The following is an 18,282-nucleotide window of genomic DNA, read 5'->3' on the forward strand; positions in this document are numbered from 1 at the left end:
AGCAAGCTCTCATAAAGTGCCTACCCTGTGCCAGAACCATGCTGAATTCTGCACACATGTGACCTCACTTTGACCCTCCCATCCACCTGTGAGGCAGGTATAGGACTCCCTGTTGTGCAAACGGAGAAAATGAGGCTTAGACAGGTCAGGTAACTTGCACAAGTTTTGGTCATCAGTGGCTGAGCCAGGCATGAACCCACCACTGACTGACTCTGGGGCAGTGGTTCTCTGGGCAGTTTCTCCCTCCAGGGACAAAGGACTGTGTCTGGAGATACTTTTGTTTGTCCCACAAAAGTGAGGGGTGAGGGTGGTGGTAGAAGTTACTGGATAGAGACCAGGGGTGCTCCTAACATTGTATGATGCATGGCACAACCTACACACACACACACACACACACACACACACACACACACACACACACACACACAAATTATACAGCCCAAAATGTCAACAGTGCCATGAAGACTTTAGAAGCCTTGTTCTCAGGTGGAAGCTGAGCTATCACACCATGGACCTGCAGAGACCCCACTGGAACAGTGGGTTCAGGACCTGGGGAAAGATAGGCCCCAGAGGACCTCAGATTTCTTGGGGAACCAGGCAAAAGTATGTGGGGTTGAGAGGAGATGGGACTGCAAGGGATAAGGGATATCACAAAGCCGGGCTCAGCCTCCAGCATATCCCTACACAGCATACTCTGTAAGTCACTGGAGCAGTGGGCAATAGGCAGGGCAGTTAGGGCCCACTGTCACAGCCCTGGGCTGAGACAGGCTGGGTTGCAATATCTAAGGCAAGAGCCTAGATCTAGGAGCAGGACACGGTCAGGGCTACCCAGAGTGGGGAATCCTTATACAGGTGGGTGGGGGCGCCAAGCAGACTTCGTTACAAAGGTTTGTGGAGACCAGGGGTGGTGCACCTAGCAGCTCCAGGCCCCCAAAACACCTGTATCCTCCCCTCAGCCGCTCCATGGTGAGTCTTCATGGGGTTTCTTGGCTGTCACCGCAGTATTGGTACCCAGGACTAAAGCACGGTCTGCTGACTTTAGGGTATGCTGTGTGGGGACATGGGAGAGGCTGAGCCCTGCTTCGTGAACCCTGATCCCTAGCAGGCCCATCTCCTCTCAAGCCCACATACTTTTGCCTGGTTCCCCAAGAAATCTGGGGTCCTCTTGGCACAGATGGAGCCTCTTGCCTTTGCTCACATCATTTCTCCTACCTTCTTAGGCCAGATTGAGTTCTTCAGACCTGTGGCCACCAAGTGGCACCAGGAAGGCAGGACAAGGTGACTCTGGATCTGCCCAAGACCACCACCTGCCTATGGCCAAGTAACATGTCCCTGCAGGAAGCATGAACTGGGGTGGCCAGGTGGGAGGACAGAGAGGCTTTGTTGCTCTGGTGATCGTGTGTGTGTGTGTTTCCTGCCCAAGAGTTACATGCACATGTGTGTCCTTCCGCAAGGCCAGGAGAAGCCACCAAACTGCCCACTGCTCCACCCACAGGAGCGAAGGGCGTATTCAAAGTTGAACTAAGATTCGTTTTGTTGGCTAAAGGATGATTCTCACATAGGACCTAAAGGAACCTCCTAAAAATGCATTGAAATTTTAGACATCTTGATGGTGCGTTTCCTAGAATTTGTATTCCTAGTGTTTGAAACAATCTGCTTGAGATCTGTTGGGGTGAATTTTAAAAGATAAATGAGAGTAATTCAGCTTAAATGTACAGGCTTCTGGGAATCTTGATTTTCTTCTCTAAAAGCCAGGTGTTTGGGCAAGGTGGAGGGGTGTGTGTGTGTGTGTGTGTGTGTGTGTGTGTGTGTGTGTGATTAATACCAGTGGGCAGTCATTCTACATGGAGATGTCAGGGAGGTAGCTTGGGATGGAGAAAACCCAGGGACCTTGAGGTTGGGAGATGGATTTGCAGTCCCGACCCTAACCCGTAATAGCACCATGACTGCTGGCAAGTCACATGGCTCCTAGAGCCCTTTTTCCTTATCTTTAGAACAGGAATCCTATCCCCCACCTGATAGGTTCTCTGTGAGGATTAGGCTGGTTACTGTGCTTGAAAGTGCTTGGCTGGCCAACAGTAAAGTCCTGTTCAGACCTAAGATGATGCTATTGCTATGAATCCTACCATGACATGAGCACAGATTGTAGCATATATACAGGTGTCATTTGGAAGCATGCTAGAAATCCCCCATTGACTTCGCCTCTGAGGAATCACTGTCTCTGCCGTGTGCCAGATACTTGGAATTTATTTGTGAACAAGCCAGAAAGATCCCTGCCTTTTTGGAGCTTACCTTCAAACAGAGGGAAAGAGGAGTGACACACTAATACACTAAGTAAGTCCATGATATAGAATGGTGGAAGGTGTGCAGCACCACGGAGAGATGAGCAGACTATGAGAGATGACTGCAGAGGGGAAAGGCTGCCGTTCTTAATGGTGTGGACAGATAGTACCCACTGAGAAGAGGACATTTGAACAGGGACTTTAGGGAGATGAGAGAGTTAGTCATGCAGAAGAGTCTTCTGGGCATAGGGAACAAAGCCCTAGGGCTGCCCCATGCCTGGAGTTTCTGAAGAACCACAACGAGGCGAGAGGCTGGGGCACAGACAAGAGTGAAGGACTGACAGGAGGTGAGGGACAGAGGGAGCAGAGAGTAGCGTTGGGACTGGGTTCTGGGACCTGCAGGACCTTGGTCCTTACTCAGAATAAGATAGGGGGACTTGGGCCCTAGCGGGTTTGGGTCAGTAGGTAGACCGTCAACCTGCGGACTGAAGGGTCCCAGGTTTGATTCCGGTCAAGGGCACAAGCCCGGGTTGCGGGCTCGATCCCCAGTAGGGGGTGTGCAAGAGGCAGCTGATCAATGATTCTCTCATCATTGATATTTCTATCTCTCTCTCCCTTTCCTTTCCTCTCTGAAATCAATAAAAAACAATATATTTTTTTAAAAAGATAGGGGGACTTGGGAGAGTTTCAAGCAGAGAGATGATATGATCTGGTTCCCCTTTTAATTTTTTTAATGTTTTTATTTATTTCCGAGAGGAAGGGAGAGAGAAATAGAAACATCAGTGATGAGAGAAAATCATTGATCAGCTGCCTCCTGCACCCCCACCTCCCAACCGGGGATCGAGCCTGTAACCTGGACATGTGACCTGACCTGGAATCAAACCGTGACCTCCTGGTTCACAAGTCGACACTCATCCACTGAGCAACACCGACCAGGCTGATTTCCCTGTTTAAAGGACCACTCTGGTTGCCAAGTTGAGAATAGACTGTTGGTGCAGGTTAGAAGCAAGCTAGTCACCACTCACAGATTGAACTAGGTGGTAGCAAGGAGAGGTGAGAAGGGGTTGGATCCAGAGCCAACAGGACTTGCCTTCAAATTGGATGTGGGATGTGAGAGAAAGACAGGATTCTAGGGTCACTCCAATGTTGGTGGACAGAGAGCAGGAGTTTGTTGTGGGGATATGAAGGTGGCGTCTATGAATGATCCAGGTGGAAATGTTGAGTAGACAATTGCATATCCAAATCTAAGAGTTGGGAGAGGGGACTGCTCAGGAGACAAACGTTGGTAGTTGTCAACATATAGATGGTCTTTAAAGCTATGACATTGGGTGAGGTCACCAAGGAAGAGATTGTGGAGAAGTGAAAAGGACCAAGGCTTGGGCCCGAAGTGACCCCACACTAAGAGGGAAGATGAGCTGGACAGCCCCGGTTGGTGACTGCTGCTCTAGAGCCAAGGCTAGAGAGTATTTCTAAGAGGAGACAGTGGCCAGCTATATGGAATGAGGAAGCTGCTTAAGAAAGATGATGCCTGAGAACTGAGGGTGGCCCCGATAGGAGCATTTCCAGTGGAGCAGTGAGTAGGATGTGTCAGAAAGGATTGGGATTGGGGGAAGATAACTCTTTTGAGAAGTTTTGTTGCAACTGGGCAGTGACCGATAGGATGAGCAGATGGGGAAATGGCAGGACTTTGCATTCTGGCAAGAGGCATACAGGAACGAGGGGAAGGCTGACCATGTGATGGTGTGGGAGAGAATTGCTGGAGCAACGTCCTTGAGGGTGTGAGAGGGGACAGGAGCCAGGATACCAGGGGATGGCAGCTCCGGACCAGAGCACAGATAACTCCTATAGGAACGGGACCACAGCACAGATAACTCCTATAGGAACGAGACCAGAGCACAGATAACTCCTATAGGAACGGGACCACAGCACAGATAACTCCTATAGGAACGGGACCAGAGCACAGATAACTCCTATAGGAACGGGACCACAGCACAGATGACTCCTATGGGAATGGGACTAGAGCACAGGTGACTCCTATAGGAACGGGACCAGAGCACAGGTGACTCCTATAGGAACGGGACCACAGCACAGATAACTCCTATAGGAATGGGACCACAGCACAGATGACTCCTATGGGAATGGGACTAGAGCACAGATGACTCATATAGGAACGGGACCAGAGCACAGGTGACTCCTATAGGAACGGGACCAGAGCACAGGTGACTCCTATAGGAACGGGACCACAGCACAGATAACTCCTATAGGAATGGGACCACAGCACAGATGACTCCTATGGGAATGGGACTAGAGCACAGGTGACTCATATAGGAACGGGACCAGAGCACAGGTGACTCCTATAGGAACGGGACCAGAGCACAGGTGACTCCTATAGGAACGGGACTAGAGCACAGGTGACTCCTATAGGAACGGGAGAGAGCTGCTGGGAGATGGGAGGTTAGTGGGAGTCTCTGGAAGTTTTTTTCATTTTCTCAGTGAAACAATAAGCACACCTATCATCTGGGAGTGAAGAGGGGAGGAGGATTTTGAAGTCAGAGGAAGGAGAAGAAGAAGAAAACTCATGTCGAAGTGGGACCAGGGAAGGAAATGAATGGACCAGAGATGGCACGAGGCCATTGACCTCTGTGCTCCTGAAGTGACAGTGAGACCAGTTCCAGGCAGGAGTGTGTTTTACTCCAGCCACAGTCAGCTGCTGGGTGCAGGGGAGGAGTTAGTGAAGCTGGATATAACTCTTAAGAGAGTCAAGAATATATATGCAAGGGAGTTTAAAATGAACTTTTATTTTATATATATTTCACCATAACTTGAAAGAAGAGAGTCTATATACAGGTGTCATTGCAATGAGGGATGTGGGTCAGAGAAATGGACCAGAGGTTCCAATGGAGTCATGGGTTTTGGGGGTCAAGGCACTGGAGAGAGTGGTCAGAGAGTGGAGTGCTTGAGACTGATACTGGGGTGCGGACTGCAGTGCCTGGAATGACAAGGCACAAGAGATGACCTGGGTGTGAGTGGCCGAGGCGGGGAGGATCACTGGAGGTGAGGAAGCCAAGGAATCAAGACCGGAGGATCTGAAAAGCAGCAGGAAGAGGGCAGGGGTTACACTGGTGGGAATGACAGTGAGCTGGAGCTGGAGCCCCAGGAAATGAAGGCACCAGGTGTGGGGATAAGATGCAAAACTGGGGCCTGGAAGCAGCTGCCATGGGCCAGAAGTGGTACTGCCCCACCTCAAGGTCAGAAGCGGGGAGAGTTCTGGGGGAAACATCGTCAAGGGGAGCCTAGCTTCTGTCACAAGAAAGCAAAAGGGATGTTCAAAGAAGTGGCCAAGCGGATTGGACATTTTACTTATGACAGACCACAGAGTGGAAGGGCTCAGGTTGGTGGGAGAGGGGAGCAGAAGAGAGGGTGCTGGAGCCTTACGGAGCCACGCCTGCAGGAGTGGATGGAAGTGTGGGTTTTCTAGGGCGCAGTAAGGCAGGTGCATCACAGGTAGACCACAGACGTGGTGGAGAGGCAGAGTGTCGGGTTAGGAGCAGAGGGCAGTGCTCCCTGGGCCCCATGGATGCAGAGGAGAAAGTGTATTTCATACCCTGAGAGCAGGGCTCACCCTTGACTCCATGGGGAAGCTGAAGACATCTGGGAGGCCAGGTCCCTGGGCTGTTCCATGGATGTTTTATCTATACATTCCACTGCCCATTGCCATTTGGTTTGATTTCCCCAAAAAATGTCTTCAAGGAAATGCAGATGAATTATTTTCTCTATTCAGTTCTCTTCACTTGGGTGATATCCCAGACCTCAGAATGTAGTGGCTGGCAGAAATCTCTCTGACCACATGGTCAGAGCAGTGGCTGAGGCCTCAGGAGTCTTCCAGGGTGAGGAGCGGGATCTTTGGTCACCAGGGCATTGTTCTGACACTGGTCACAAAGTGCAGCCAAGGGTGCCAGGGTCCATGCTTGAGGCCTGGCAATGGGCGGCAACTGTTCTTCCCCGGGCATGCCAGCCAAGGCCCTTCTGGCTCTCTCGGAGGTCTGGAGTAAGGCAGCAGTATCTCATTTCACAGAGGAGGACATAGCACATGGGGAGGAGGTAGCCTTCCCAGTACCATGCATAGCCAGCCATGAGCAGAGCTGGGTGTCCACAGGAAGTCATGTGGTCCCCAGCCTCCCTGGCAGTGAACAAAGTGAGGATTGGACCAACATCTGTTGATAGACTTGAGGTGGCCCAGGATATTAAGGACATAAAGAGGGGTAGGTGACTCCGTGGAGCCTCAGGCATTTGGCAGATGGCAGGAGCAGAGCTGGAGGGAAGGCTTCAGCTAGAGAGAGGCTGGGTGGGGTTCCCAGCCCTATGGATCCAGGGAGGCTCCTGGCCTCAGGAGGCAAGGAGGGACCTGTGCTGCTGCTGCTGCTGCTGCTGCTACTTGGTGTCTTGACAGCCTGTGAGTCCTGAAGCCACAGATCCCCCTTGCGTTTGCCCTAAATGTAACTGGTCCAGGAGTGAGGATGTTTCTATGGGACTGAGGCTGTTTCTATGGGAACGTCCCTGCTGCCTGATGTGGCAGAGCCATGCTGGTCCCACCCAGTTGGCTGCAGTCAGCAGCCTGGCTGTTAGAGCACCACTCAGGACCAACCCCATCCTTGCTGAAATGGGGACCAGGCCAGTGTGGCTCCTTTTTGCACAGAGCCACAAGCTGTTGGGCATGAACTGTTACCTAAAGAATGGGAGAGGGGAGTGAGAGAAAACTGGCTGTGAATCCGAAATATGCCTTCCCTCTGGGCTGCACGTGCTCAGGCCCCAGAGCCTCAGCTTTCCTCTCCTCCCTGACCGGCAGTTCCAGCATCCTGGTGTTTGCTCTCACTGTATGTGAGGGGCAGGGAGGGGGTCATGGAGCCCCCATAGACTGAGGAAACCCACTCACACAAAGAGGGGAAGGACTTACTCATCTGACTAACCTTTACCCTGCACCTGCTTAGTGTGCAGCCCTTGGGGGACCACAAGGCAAGGCCTTGCCCCCCTCCAAGGGAGCTGACACGGAGTAGTGAGGGATCAGCAGAGGTGTGTGTGGGTTAGGGACCCAGTTTCTTTGTGGATTAGCAGCACCCCTGGCTTGGCATGGTCCTTGCTTCTCTGTGTCTGTCTCTCTCTCCTTCCCGTCTGTCTGCCTTGGTTCCTGTGTCTGTCTTATGGAATACTTTTACTCCTGAGGAGCTGAGGGGCAATGGTCACGCACTATTTTGGTGTACTACTTTTGTTTTCTTTTTGCTTCTTTCTGTCATATTTGTCTCTCTTATATGTGTTTTCAAGCTGACACAGAAAGGCAAAGTCTCACAGAGAGACAGCCCCGTAATAGTAGCAGATGGCGTCCTGGGCACAGAAACATTCTTGCATGAAGAGAGAGGTCCCTGTACCACTGGCTCTGGCCTGGGCAGGGAGGAGGAGGTGGAGGACAGTGCCACCTGCCCAGGGTCTGGTCTGCCAATGTCCTGTCTGTTGGCTGGAGGAAGCCCCTCACTATAGGTGTGGGTTAAGGTACAGACTCCTCTCCACTCATTTCTGGGGGCTGGGCCTGGCCCCTCCATCTAGCTAGGGTTCCCTGGGGCGGGTTGGTGGGGGGGGGGGCAGGAACCTAGGCCAGGCAGGTAGGCTGGGGCAGAGCTGCCTCTGGCCCCCTGGCTTGCCCTGGGGTTTAGTGAGCAGGGGGCAAAGTGGGGGCTGGGTGTAGTGATGGCCCAAGACCCTGAAATCAGGGGTTGTCAGCCTGAGAACTCCTGGTGGTCTCACTTCATTCCCATTCATTCTCTCTCTCTCTCTCTCTCTCTCTCTCTCTCACACACACACACACACACACACACACACACACACACACACCAATCCAAGAGGGCCATTCCATTCTGCTACGGAAAGCTTTATTGCTGGGGTAGAGAAAAAGGGGGCAACAGAAAGAGATCTCCCCCTTCAGTCTGTGTTCCTTTGTTCCTCCCCGCCTTCCTCCCCTCCCTTTCCCAGCTCCCCTCCTCCCCTTCTAGCCTCTTCCTCCGTTCGCCCCTCCTCCCCCGTGAGTGGGGTCCTCGGAATGGGACCTCCACGGAAGACAGGAGGGTGGGACTCCAGCTCGGCGCAGCCCCGTAACCATCTTCCCGCAGGGAAGGAGTTAAGTCTCCTCGCCGCCTCCCGCTTCCCCCGCTCCCCCCGCGCTACGAGTCATGCCGCTAGGCCCGGGGCTGACCTTCACCGGGAGGGAGGCCCAGCGCGCATGCCCGGCCGGGCTCGGGCCGGGCTCCCGCAGCTGCCCCGGCCCGGGCGGACGACAGCCGGGGCGGGCGGGTGCGGCCGAGCCAGGTCCCCACGCTGGGCGCGGTCGGGGGCGCCGAGCCTGTCCCGCCGCCGCGGCGCATCTCTCCACGCGGGGAGCGGCGCTTTGCCATTTGGTGCTGGTGGTGCTTCTCGGCGAGGGAAGGAGAGATGGGGGGACGGCAAGGGGGACTCCGGCTCCGGGCCGCCGGCGACCGCCCTCCGCTGGGCACGCGCCTCTCCTGGCCGGAGCGCGAGCTGGGCCGGTCGGTACGGGCTTGAGGGGGCTCGGAGGAAGGCCCCCTGCCCGCTGGAATCTGGGCTTTCCCTGGCCTCCTTCCCACCCGGGTGGAGAGAGCGTCAGGGCGCTGCTGACTGCCCTTTGGGAGTTGAGCAGTTGGGGATCCTGGCCTTTGTGACGTGGAAGTTCTGGCCGGGTACCCACACTGGCACCTCTGCTTTCTGGCCTGACGGCTCCCTTGTGCCGGCACCGCTAGGGTTGCCCCTGTAGCGATGGCATGCAAACGTGTCTGCGAATGGGATGTGGAGCTGGTTAAAGTGCGCCCGCAAGTGCAGGTCCTTGTGGCTCCTGTCCCCTGGTGTTTGCATCAGTGTGGGTGCCTGGAATATGCGGCGGGGCATGCATGCATTACATGCAGCATAAGGATATCTCCCAGGGAGTGGCTGCAGGGGAGGCCCTGTCTTTGGTTGGCCCAGAAGGGAGTTCTTATGGATTTGAGTGATACCAGCTCCTGGGTTCCACCACACCCTTGGTCTAACCCCTCTGACAACTCCACCACTGAGACCAAGCCCCCTCACAAATGTTGAGCCATCCTACCCTCAAACTGCCCAGCTGCTTACCGTGGAGCACCCATCCACCTCCTCTGCTGTTTTCTTTTCCCAAAAAGCCTCTCCAGGAATTAAGAACTCTGCTTTACACAAAGCCGAGAGAAGTCTTCCCCTGCCCAGTTCCCCAGACCCCCAAGGCCTGTGGTTTCACATGTCCATGCTAGAAGCACCCACAGAGGGTGGGGGTGCCGAGCCCATGGTGACTCACACCTTCAGGTAAGTGGCCAAGTGTGAGTTCTGTCCACTGGCCACTGAGTTGTGGGTGGTTGAAGAGTTAGCAGGCATTTGGTCATGTGGAGTCCCTGTGCCCAGGCATGGCAGAGGAGCAGGACTTAAAGCCAGTCCCTGACTTAACACACATGAAGCACGTCAGACCTTAGTCAGCTCAGTGCCAATTCATGCCACAGGGTAGATGGCAGTGACATTCAAAGAGAAAGATCTGTGTACATGAGTGGACAAGGGAAGGCTTCTTGGGGGAGGTGGGACCTGAGCTGTGCTTTAAAGGATGAATATGATCAGAACAGGCAGACAGGAGGTAGAAGGCATTCAGGCAAAGAATATCAGGAGCAGAGGCTTAGAAATGGGAATGAGTGGGGAGGGGGGTAGAAGTTAGTGAACCGGATGGAGAGATTGCCTCCCCAGATTGCCCGCAGCCACCACTTATCCCCACCCCATCCCCCAGGGCCTAGTCTCCGTGGGCCTGGGTCTGGGGTGGAACCTAGGTAGAGATTTGGTAGAAAGGGGGTCTGGAGGTCCCAGCTAAGCCCGCGGTGGAGGAGGGGCATCATGGACCACCCGTCTTCTCTGGCGTTTCAGGGGATTGACAGTGGATGCCCAAATGGCCCAGGAGCACTCCAGGGCCCAAGGGAAACCAGGGTGCAGTCAGAAGAGACTCCCCATGCAGAATACTGCCACAGTTCTTTGTCTTGACCTCTGAAGGCATTCTGAAGGGTTGAGGCCCAGTCCCCTCCACACCGCCCCTACCCGCCCCCCTCCGCCAACCCCCCAGTGCAATGCTGGATCTGGAGGCCTAACTTCAAATACGTTTTCCAACAAATTGCCCCCTCTCCTCACCTGGATTCTGACAGTGCAGCCCCAGAAGGGCCATAAACTTGACCCACTGGGGTCCCCAAACCCCTGGGTTCTTCCTTCTGAAGGAGGAGAGAGGGGTGTGGTTTGGGGGGACATGGGCGGGGCCAGGGTTCCTAGCCTGTAGATCTCATGACTTGCCCCTCCTATTTCCTGTCCCTCCTTCACCCAGAGGACTGCCTGCTCCCACCACAGCAGCCTCCTGGAGCGACCTCGTGACTCCTCCACTACCTCTGCTCTCTTTGGGGTCTTGAGGTTGGCTCTACCAAACCCAGGAACCCCACCTGCTCCACCCCACACCCATTCCAAAGCCATCAGGCCCAGCTTGCCTCATGCTCTCTACCCATCCACCTACAAGCACCCGCCCCAGCTCCTTGCCTTCCCCCACATTTTTCTCTTCCTGTTCTCATGAGCCCGATCCACCTCCCTCTTTCCAAAAGACATCCCTTACTGCCCTCACTTTCATACAGAGAGACAAACAAAGCCTCACAGACCCAGAAATAGACTCACACAGAGCTGGGAGACACAGGCCAGGTCCCGCCACACACGCACCCGCCCCGCATGCTCCCCGCGGCCCCCGTGGAGGAAGGCACACAGAGGCGTTTGTCTGTGTGCGCACATAAACATCCACACTCGCCGCCACCGCCGAGCCACAGCGCGGTGCAGACAAGGGCGCACACATCTGCGGACGCAGAGGGACGCCGCCTCCTCGGCACACCCACCGCTGCCGCCGGCGCGGGAGGAAGGCCTCGTCCGGGCTCGGGCTCCCCCCATTCCTTCCAGCGAATGTTTCCCTACTTGGCCTGCCAGGTCTCTGGGGAAAGGGCCTCAGAAATGCAGCAGGAGCCACTTGGGGAAAAGTTGGAACTGGCTGTTCCCTGCCTGCCCTGCCGGCGGACTCCCTAACCGAGAAACTATTTGTGGCGAGAGCTGGGTGGCCGGCGAGCCCCCTGCTACCTCCCCTCGCGCCCCCTCCCCGCGCCGCCTCCTGCGGCCCTCGGCGGCCTCGGCGGCCGTGCTGCTCCCAGCGCCAGGAGCCGGGCTTGCCGGCTGCCGGGCCGCTTATCTGCGCTGTTTGGACAGCGAGGGTTGGGAAGGCAGGCTTTTCTGTCCCCGCGGAGTCAACAGGCAGACCCCGGGCCGCCGGACTATTTCTGTCTTATCAGTGCAGGAATGCGGCAGCCGCGGCGGCTGCGGCGGCGGCGGCGGCGGCGTGGGCCGTGGGCCGTCAGGGCAGCCCTGAAGGGGCCCCCTCCCCACTCCGCTCGAGTAGAAGTGTGAGAGAGCCCAGCAGGACTCAGAGGGGAGAGTTGGAGGGAAAAAAAGGCAGAAAAGGGAAAGAAAGAGAAAGAGAGAAAGAGAGTGAGAGGAGCCGCGGAGCCCACCCTGATGGCCGCGGACGAAGTTGCCGGAGGGGCGCGCAAAGCCACGAAAAGCAAACTTTTTGAGTTTCTGGTCCATGGGGTGGTGAGTGGGGGAAAGTTGTCGGGGGAGGGTGAGCTACCTGGCTCGGGCTGAATGGAGGACCTTCGGGAGGGGCCGGGAGGGGGCTCCCGCTCTCCCACCGGCTACAGCGGGCACCACAGCCCTCGGCCCAGCCCCGGGACAGAGCTGGCGCTCTGGCACCCGAACACGTCGTCAGGCGGCCGCCGGAGATGGGTTCCCGGGCGGCCAGGGAGGCGTTTGCCTGGGTTCTTGTCAGGGGCTGGGGTTGGGACGTGGAGACTGTCCCCCCACCCCCAAGTGGGGCTCCCCTCTGTACCAGACATGTTTTCTTCCGTTCTTTCCCCTGTGGGCCCAGGTGTTACCCCTGCCCTGGGGGTGGGGGTGGGGGTGGGGGACATGGCGTGGGCTGGACTGTCTGTTCATCGGTTGGGAGAGTGTCTCTGATTGTATCTCAGGAGCAAGGAGCAGGTGACCCCTGGAGGCACCGAGAGCAGGAAGCTCTCTGGCTGAACAGCCTGTGCACCTCATGAGGAGGACTCTGGGGCTTTGCTGATGGCCTCTGCCATCAGGGCCAGAGAGAGGCCCTCTCTAGGGACAGACCCCAAAATCAAGGGGTCTGAGATGGATCCCCTTGGCAGACTCAGCCACCAAAAGCTGCTGTCCTTAATGCCTCAAAGGTGTGAAGGAAGGGCTGGAGTCAGGGAGTGAGGCCAGAGGCCAAGACTGTCCTGACAAGAGCAGGCTTGGGAGGTGCAGGGGAGCCTGAGGGCACCAGGGCCACCTGAGGGCGCCAGGGCCACCTGAGGGCATGGGAGCCTCCAGCAGAGGCAGCAGGGGCCAGGTTGGGAGAGGTGTGGAGGGCAGTTGGATGGGAGAGGCAGGGGCGTCAGAACTTGACATGGGTACTAGGGTTGGAGCCAGGTATAGAGGAAGCGGTCAGATTGACTGTGGCCAAATTTGGTTCTGACCCCAAGGAAGGCATGCTGTCAGTGAGGGAGTCCCTAGAACCTCGGCCCATCACGAGGGTGGCCCTGGTGGCTGCCACAGCTCCCGGGGGCCTCTTCAGCAGATCAGTGGGTATCACTGACCTTGATAAATGGGAGAGCAGCTGATAAGGAAAATGGGTTTCCTTGCGGTAGCCTGTCCTCCAGCCTGAACCTCTGGGATAACTCCCCAGGGGTGTTCGTGTTGGCCAGCTGAGTTACCAGTCCTAACCTTGTTGTTTGGGGAAGTCCCATTAAGAAAGCCCATCTAAAAAAAAAAAAAAAAAAAAAAAAAAAAAAAAAAAGGGAAGAAAGAAAGCCCATCTAGGTGGGAGAAAAGCTACACTTGTGGATTTTTTTATTTGGTCAACTTAGAGCTTCAGTTCTTGAATGGGTATGAGCCTCACTGCCCCACTCCCAGTGCCTCATCTGTGCTGGTGGGGAGTGGCTGGCCTAGGCTCCATTCTGGGCCACCACCCTGGAGGTGTGAGTGACAGGGTCAGGTGGGTGGGGGAGGCAGACACATGGACAGGCAGGTTTCACTGTGGGAGAGATGGACAGAGACAGCTGGTTGGCTGGGGGTTAGGGTTAGACATAATGCTAGGCAGTTAGAAGGAATTCACCCACTTTGGGGTCAGGGCTCCTCCTTGTGCCTGGGGGCAGCTGCACTCCTGGGGGTAAAGTGGTAGTATTTTTATTGTTGTTAATCCTCACCGGAGGATATTTTTTCCATTGATTTTTAGAGTGGAAGGGAGGAAAAGAGACAGAAACATTGATGCCAGAGAGACACATTGATTGCTTGCCTCCCACACGCGCCCCAACCTGGGCGGGGGATTGAGCCTGCAACTGAGGTACATGCCCTTGACAGGAGTCGAACCCAGGACTCTTCAGTCCGAGGGCTGATGCTCCAACCACTGGGCCAAACCAGCTAGGGCTAAAGTGGTAGTATTTCAATGATAACAGGGCCAAGGGGCTACATCCCTTGCTCCCTAATCTTCTTCCGCTCTCCATGTCCCAATCCCCATTTCACCCACCCTCCACTTTACAGCCCCTCTGGTCCTCCCCAATCTCTCATCTGGAATCTAGATAGGTGGGGTTTAAAAAGTCTGTGGAACACTTCACTCAGTGTATTTGCATCTCATTTACATCCCGTCTGAGCACCTGGATAGTGTCAAAGAATACACCTGCCTCATCCATCTCTCCATTGCCCCCTTTGAACCCTGACTTGTGACCTCACTGGTTGGGTGGGAAGTAGAGGAGGTCTATATGATGAGAGCATCTCTGGTAATTCAGGCCTACAGGAAGGAAAGATGATTGTAAGAGGAAATATGCTGCTTTTGACCTACCCAAGCTCTCTGGCAGCCCACTCTGGCTCCTTGCTGCCCGCCCCCGCCCCCATCAGAGAATCATGGTGGGGTTTGACCTCAGCCTCTCAGGTTGCCTCCAGACCCACCTCCAGCCTTCACCTTGGGAGCAAATTATGGGGTGAACCGAGTCAGTGAAACCCCTAGGTGTGGAAGCATAGAATCAGCTGAAGGGGGTAGAGGTTGGGGCTGAGGGGTCAAAAGCTGGGCCCAGAGAGGAGTGGGTGGGGATGGGGGGAGGGGGCGAGTGCAAGGCAGGACAGCCCAGGAAGCAGGAAGTGAAAGGGAAGAGGGCCTGCGGGAGTCCCAGCAGGGAGCTCAGGCCCTAACCTAGGTGAAGCGGGACCTGGCCACTCAGTGCTGCCTTTGCCAGGAGGAGCTGTGTGACCTTGGCGAGGTCACTCCTCTCCTGGAGCCACGGTTGCCTCATCTGTCAAGTGGGGATGGAAGGACCCTCTGAGTCTGTTTTTCAGAGAAGCATGTGGATGTGCACATCCTTTGAAAAGGTTCAAAGGCGCCATTAATATTCATTGTCGCGGTACCTTCCGCAAATCCGAAGCTGGCAGTGCCCCGTGCAGTTGCCTGGCTTCAGTTAGCTTCCTGCGGCGAGACACGAAGCCCCCTCCGCCAAAGCCGCGCGGTTCCGGCGCCCCTGCCCCTCCCACCCTCGTTCACGCCGGCTGCATCAGGGTCACCAGCCGGGGTTTTGGGGTGGGGGAGACGCGGCTCAGTACGCCTGGAGCCGGGCCCTGCTCTGACCGGCGGGCGCTTGTTTCTGCTTCACCCCCGCCACCCCCCTCCCCTACCCAGCGCCCCGGGATGCCGTCTGGAGCCCGGATGCCCCACCAGGGGGCGCCCATGGGCCCCCCGGGCTCCCCATACATGGGCAGCCCCGCCGTGCGACCCGGCCTGGCCCCCGCGGGCATGGAGCCCGCCCGCAAGCGAGCAGCGCCTCCGCCCGGCCAGAGCCAGGCCCAGAGCCAGGGCCAGCCAGTGCCCACCGCCCCCGCGCGGAGCCGCAGGTGAGTGGGGCCCAGCGCGGAGGGGGCGGGCCGCAGGGACGGGGTGGGCGAGGAGCGGGATTGGCAGGGGCGAGGAGGAATGATCAGCAGGGGCCGAGTCGTCCTGGGAGGGATGCCCTCTGGAGAAGTGGAAAGAGGGGGCACTGCTCTGGTTCCTTTGTGTGCCCACCGGAGTCGAGCTGCGGCCGCAGCGCCCTTTCTCCTTGTCACCTGCTCCAGCCCTCTCTCCAGCCCTTGTTCCCAGGTTAAGGGTGATGCTTCAGTCTTTAGGATTGGGGGGTGGGTGCTGGCAGAAGGACTGAGAGCAGAGCTTTGGGACTGTGTTTCTCAAAGTGTGGTTGTCCGGTGGACCTTCCCCAGAATTCCCTGGCTTGACTGTTTAAAGCCCTATTCCAGATCTTAGAAATCTGAATCCCTGGTGTGTGTGTGTGTGTGTGTGTGTGTGTGTGTGTGTGTGTGTGTGTAGCTTGGGAATTTGCCCTGTTGGGATGAGGGGGGTGTCTTCTGCCCAGTCCTGCCCTCAGACACTCAAAGGTTGAAGAGCTGTCATAATTTGTCCTCTGGACCAGGTCTGCCCCCAAGCCACCAAGGCCAGCCCATGTCCTTGTTGGAGCCAGCTGGTAGCACCCACTCCCCCCACAAAGCCCCTGCTGGTGCATGACAAGAGAAATGCCCCTTTGGGTTTCACATTTAGCCAAACACACATGCTTCCCTCTGCTCACCACATGGAGTCCTGTAAAATGTGTAATATGGATTATACTTCATTATAAAATATTTTTTACACATCAAGGAAAATTCCCTGTTTATAGGAATCCTACGGTGAATTCTCTTTCAAAGTGAACCATCCTGTTATACAGTTAACAAGTCCCTGATTTATTTTGTATAAATGAAGAGTCTCACACCGATATTTTGTTAAAAACAAGTCAGACCTGCCTAGCCGGTGTGGCTCAATGGCTGAGTGTCTACCTGAGGTCACAGGTTCGATTCCCAGTCAGGGCACATGCCTGGGTTGTTGGCTCAATCCCCAGTGTGGGTCATGCAGGAGGTGGCTGATCAATGATTCTTTCTCATCATTGATGTTCCTATCTCTCTTCCCCTCTTCCTTCTTCTCTGAAATCAATAAAAATGTCTTTTAAAAAACACAAAAACAGTCCTAGCCAATTTTGCTCAGTGGATAGAGTATCAGCCTGCAGACCAAAGAGTCCCGGGTTCAATTCCAGTCAAGGGCACTTACCTTGGTTGCAGGCTCCTCCCCAGCCCCGGCCCCAGCACGAGGCAACCAATCGATGTGTTTCTCTCACATCATTGTTCCTCTCTGTCTTTCCCGCTCTCTTCCATTCTCTCTAAAAATTAAAGGGAAAATATCCTCGGGTGGGGATTAACAAAAACAAACAAGCAAAAACACACAAACAAAACTTGTCAGACCTTTAATGAAAGCTACTTGTCTAGCCTTAGAATAGATTTTTGGACAGGGCGGGGCAGTAGTTGAGAACACCACACGGGGGCAGTATAGAGCCATCATTTACGCTGGGCTATAAAGTTGCCAAGGATTCTCTGGGGTGCTTTTGGAAGTCAGAAGCAGCCAGTCAAGAATAGTCCAGTTCCACCCAAAGTCATGTCCCAGGGGAGAATGTCCCCACACACCCTCTCTGGGTCCCTAGGAGTGTGTCCCTGGACCCTGTTGGCAGGTGGTCCGAGGGCACCAGCGCCCTCTGCCTGTCAGCATCCCCTTCCAAGCCCAGGGTGGCAGGGGTGCAGTCCTCACCAGCTTTCTGTCATCACCTCCTGCTCCAGGAATTGGGGTCAGGGTCGGCTACCCTCCCTTGGACAGTGCACCCCAGTTTAGCTGCATAGGAAAGTCCTCAGGAGCCGTCCTCCCTCTCCTCTGTCCTGTCTCCTTCCCAGCTTTCCCGAAACACTTCTGCAGCTCCCCACCTCAGCCCCTCCTAAGTCTACGATTGTCTGGCCTTGTCAGGGCACATGCCTGGGGCGGAAGGAGGCTCCCAGGCCAGAGAAAGGACGGGGTCACCTCTGCCCCTTAGAGAAGATAGAGCACGATGCCAAACACCACTGTTGCAGCCCCTGGAGCAGGCAGAGGAGTGGGCTGTGGGAACCCCAGCCAGGCGGGTGGGATAATTTAGCAGGTGGCCTCCTTACTCCCAGATCTGTCACCATGGTAACCTGGTTTTTTCTTTAAAAAAATGTACAGTGCCAAGAGGAGGAAGATGGCTGACAAAATCCTCCCTCAAAGGGTGAGTGCCTTTCACAGAAGCCCCCAGCAGACCCCCATCCCTTGCTGCCCCACCTAGTTTGTCTCCCCTCCCCCTAAGGAGCAGAGTTTCAGCGGTCACAATCACTTTTACTTTTTGTTTTAAAAGCTAATTAAGAAGTGAGGCTCCCCAGGCCAGAGGGAGGGTGTGGGATAGAGGGAAGGAACAGAACCAAAAGGGGTAGCATCCTGGGCCTGGGGTGCAGTGGACTGAATTGCAGCGGTCCAAACACATGCTGAGCTGTGTGTGTGTGGCGGGCGGGGGGGGGGGGGGCACGGGTAGCTGGTTTAGACATCAGTTGGAGTGACTGGGTGAGGTGCCAGGGCAGAGGCAAGCAACCACATCCCCTAACTGTCTCAGGGACACCAAGGTCCTAGCTAGTTTGCAGACACCCAAGGAAAGCCCAGAGGCTGTGTGACAAAGAAAAGGACCAGAGGAGGTGAAGCCCCAGAGTTTATTGGGGTCCATGGTGGCTCTGGCCTCCCCTAGTCATGAAATGCATGGGTCTCCCTAGAGGAAGAAGCAATTTTTGTCCCTATACATGAGGCTGCTACTGCTGGATACGGAGTCCTGGGGAGAGGTCCCATTCTCACTCTCAAAGTCCCAGAACCAGCCAGCTCCCCTCCACCTCTATTTACCTGGAATCACGATATGTACACATTCCACCTATA

At 55.5% G+C, this 18,282-nt stretch overlaps 1 protein-coding gene across 4 annotated transcripts in view; it reads left to right on the plus strand.

The window, feature by feature from the left end:
- SMARCD3 (SWI/SNF related BAF chromatin remodeling complex subunit D3) overlaps positions 1-18,282 on the plus strand; it is a 38,279-nt gene that overhangs the window by 15,230 nt on the left and 4,767 nt on the right. Inside the window, exons 1-4 of one of the 4 annotated variants that reach the window (XM_080665374.1) lie at positions 11,787-11,993; positions 13,699-13,806; positions 15,130-15,341; positions 17,551-17,593. In XM_080665374.1, coding sequence (XP_080521500.1) covers positions 15,139-15,341; positions 17,551-17,593 — 246 coding nt within the window. In that variant the 5' untranslated portion in view covers positions 11,787-11,993; positions 13,699-13,806; positions 15,130-15,138. Of the gene's footprint in view, positions 1-9,540; positions 9,654-11,523; positions 11,994-13,698; positions 13,807-15,129; positions 15,342-17,550; positions 17,594-18,282 lie in introns of those variants that run through there. The other 3 variants (XM_080665375.1, XM_080665372.1, XM_080665373.1) reach the window with 3 other exon arrangements.

The sequence above is a fragment of the Plecotus auritus genome, assembly GCF_963455305.1.
Source record: "Plecotus auritus genome assembly, chromosome: 4".
In the NCBI taxonomy this organism is placed as follows: domain Eukaryota; kingdom Metazoa; phylum Chordata; class Mammalia; order Chiroptera; family Vespertilionidae; genus Plecotus; species Plecotus auritus.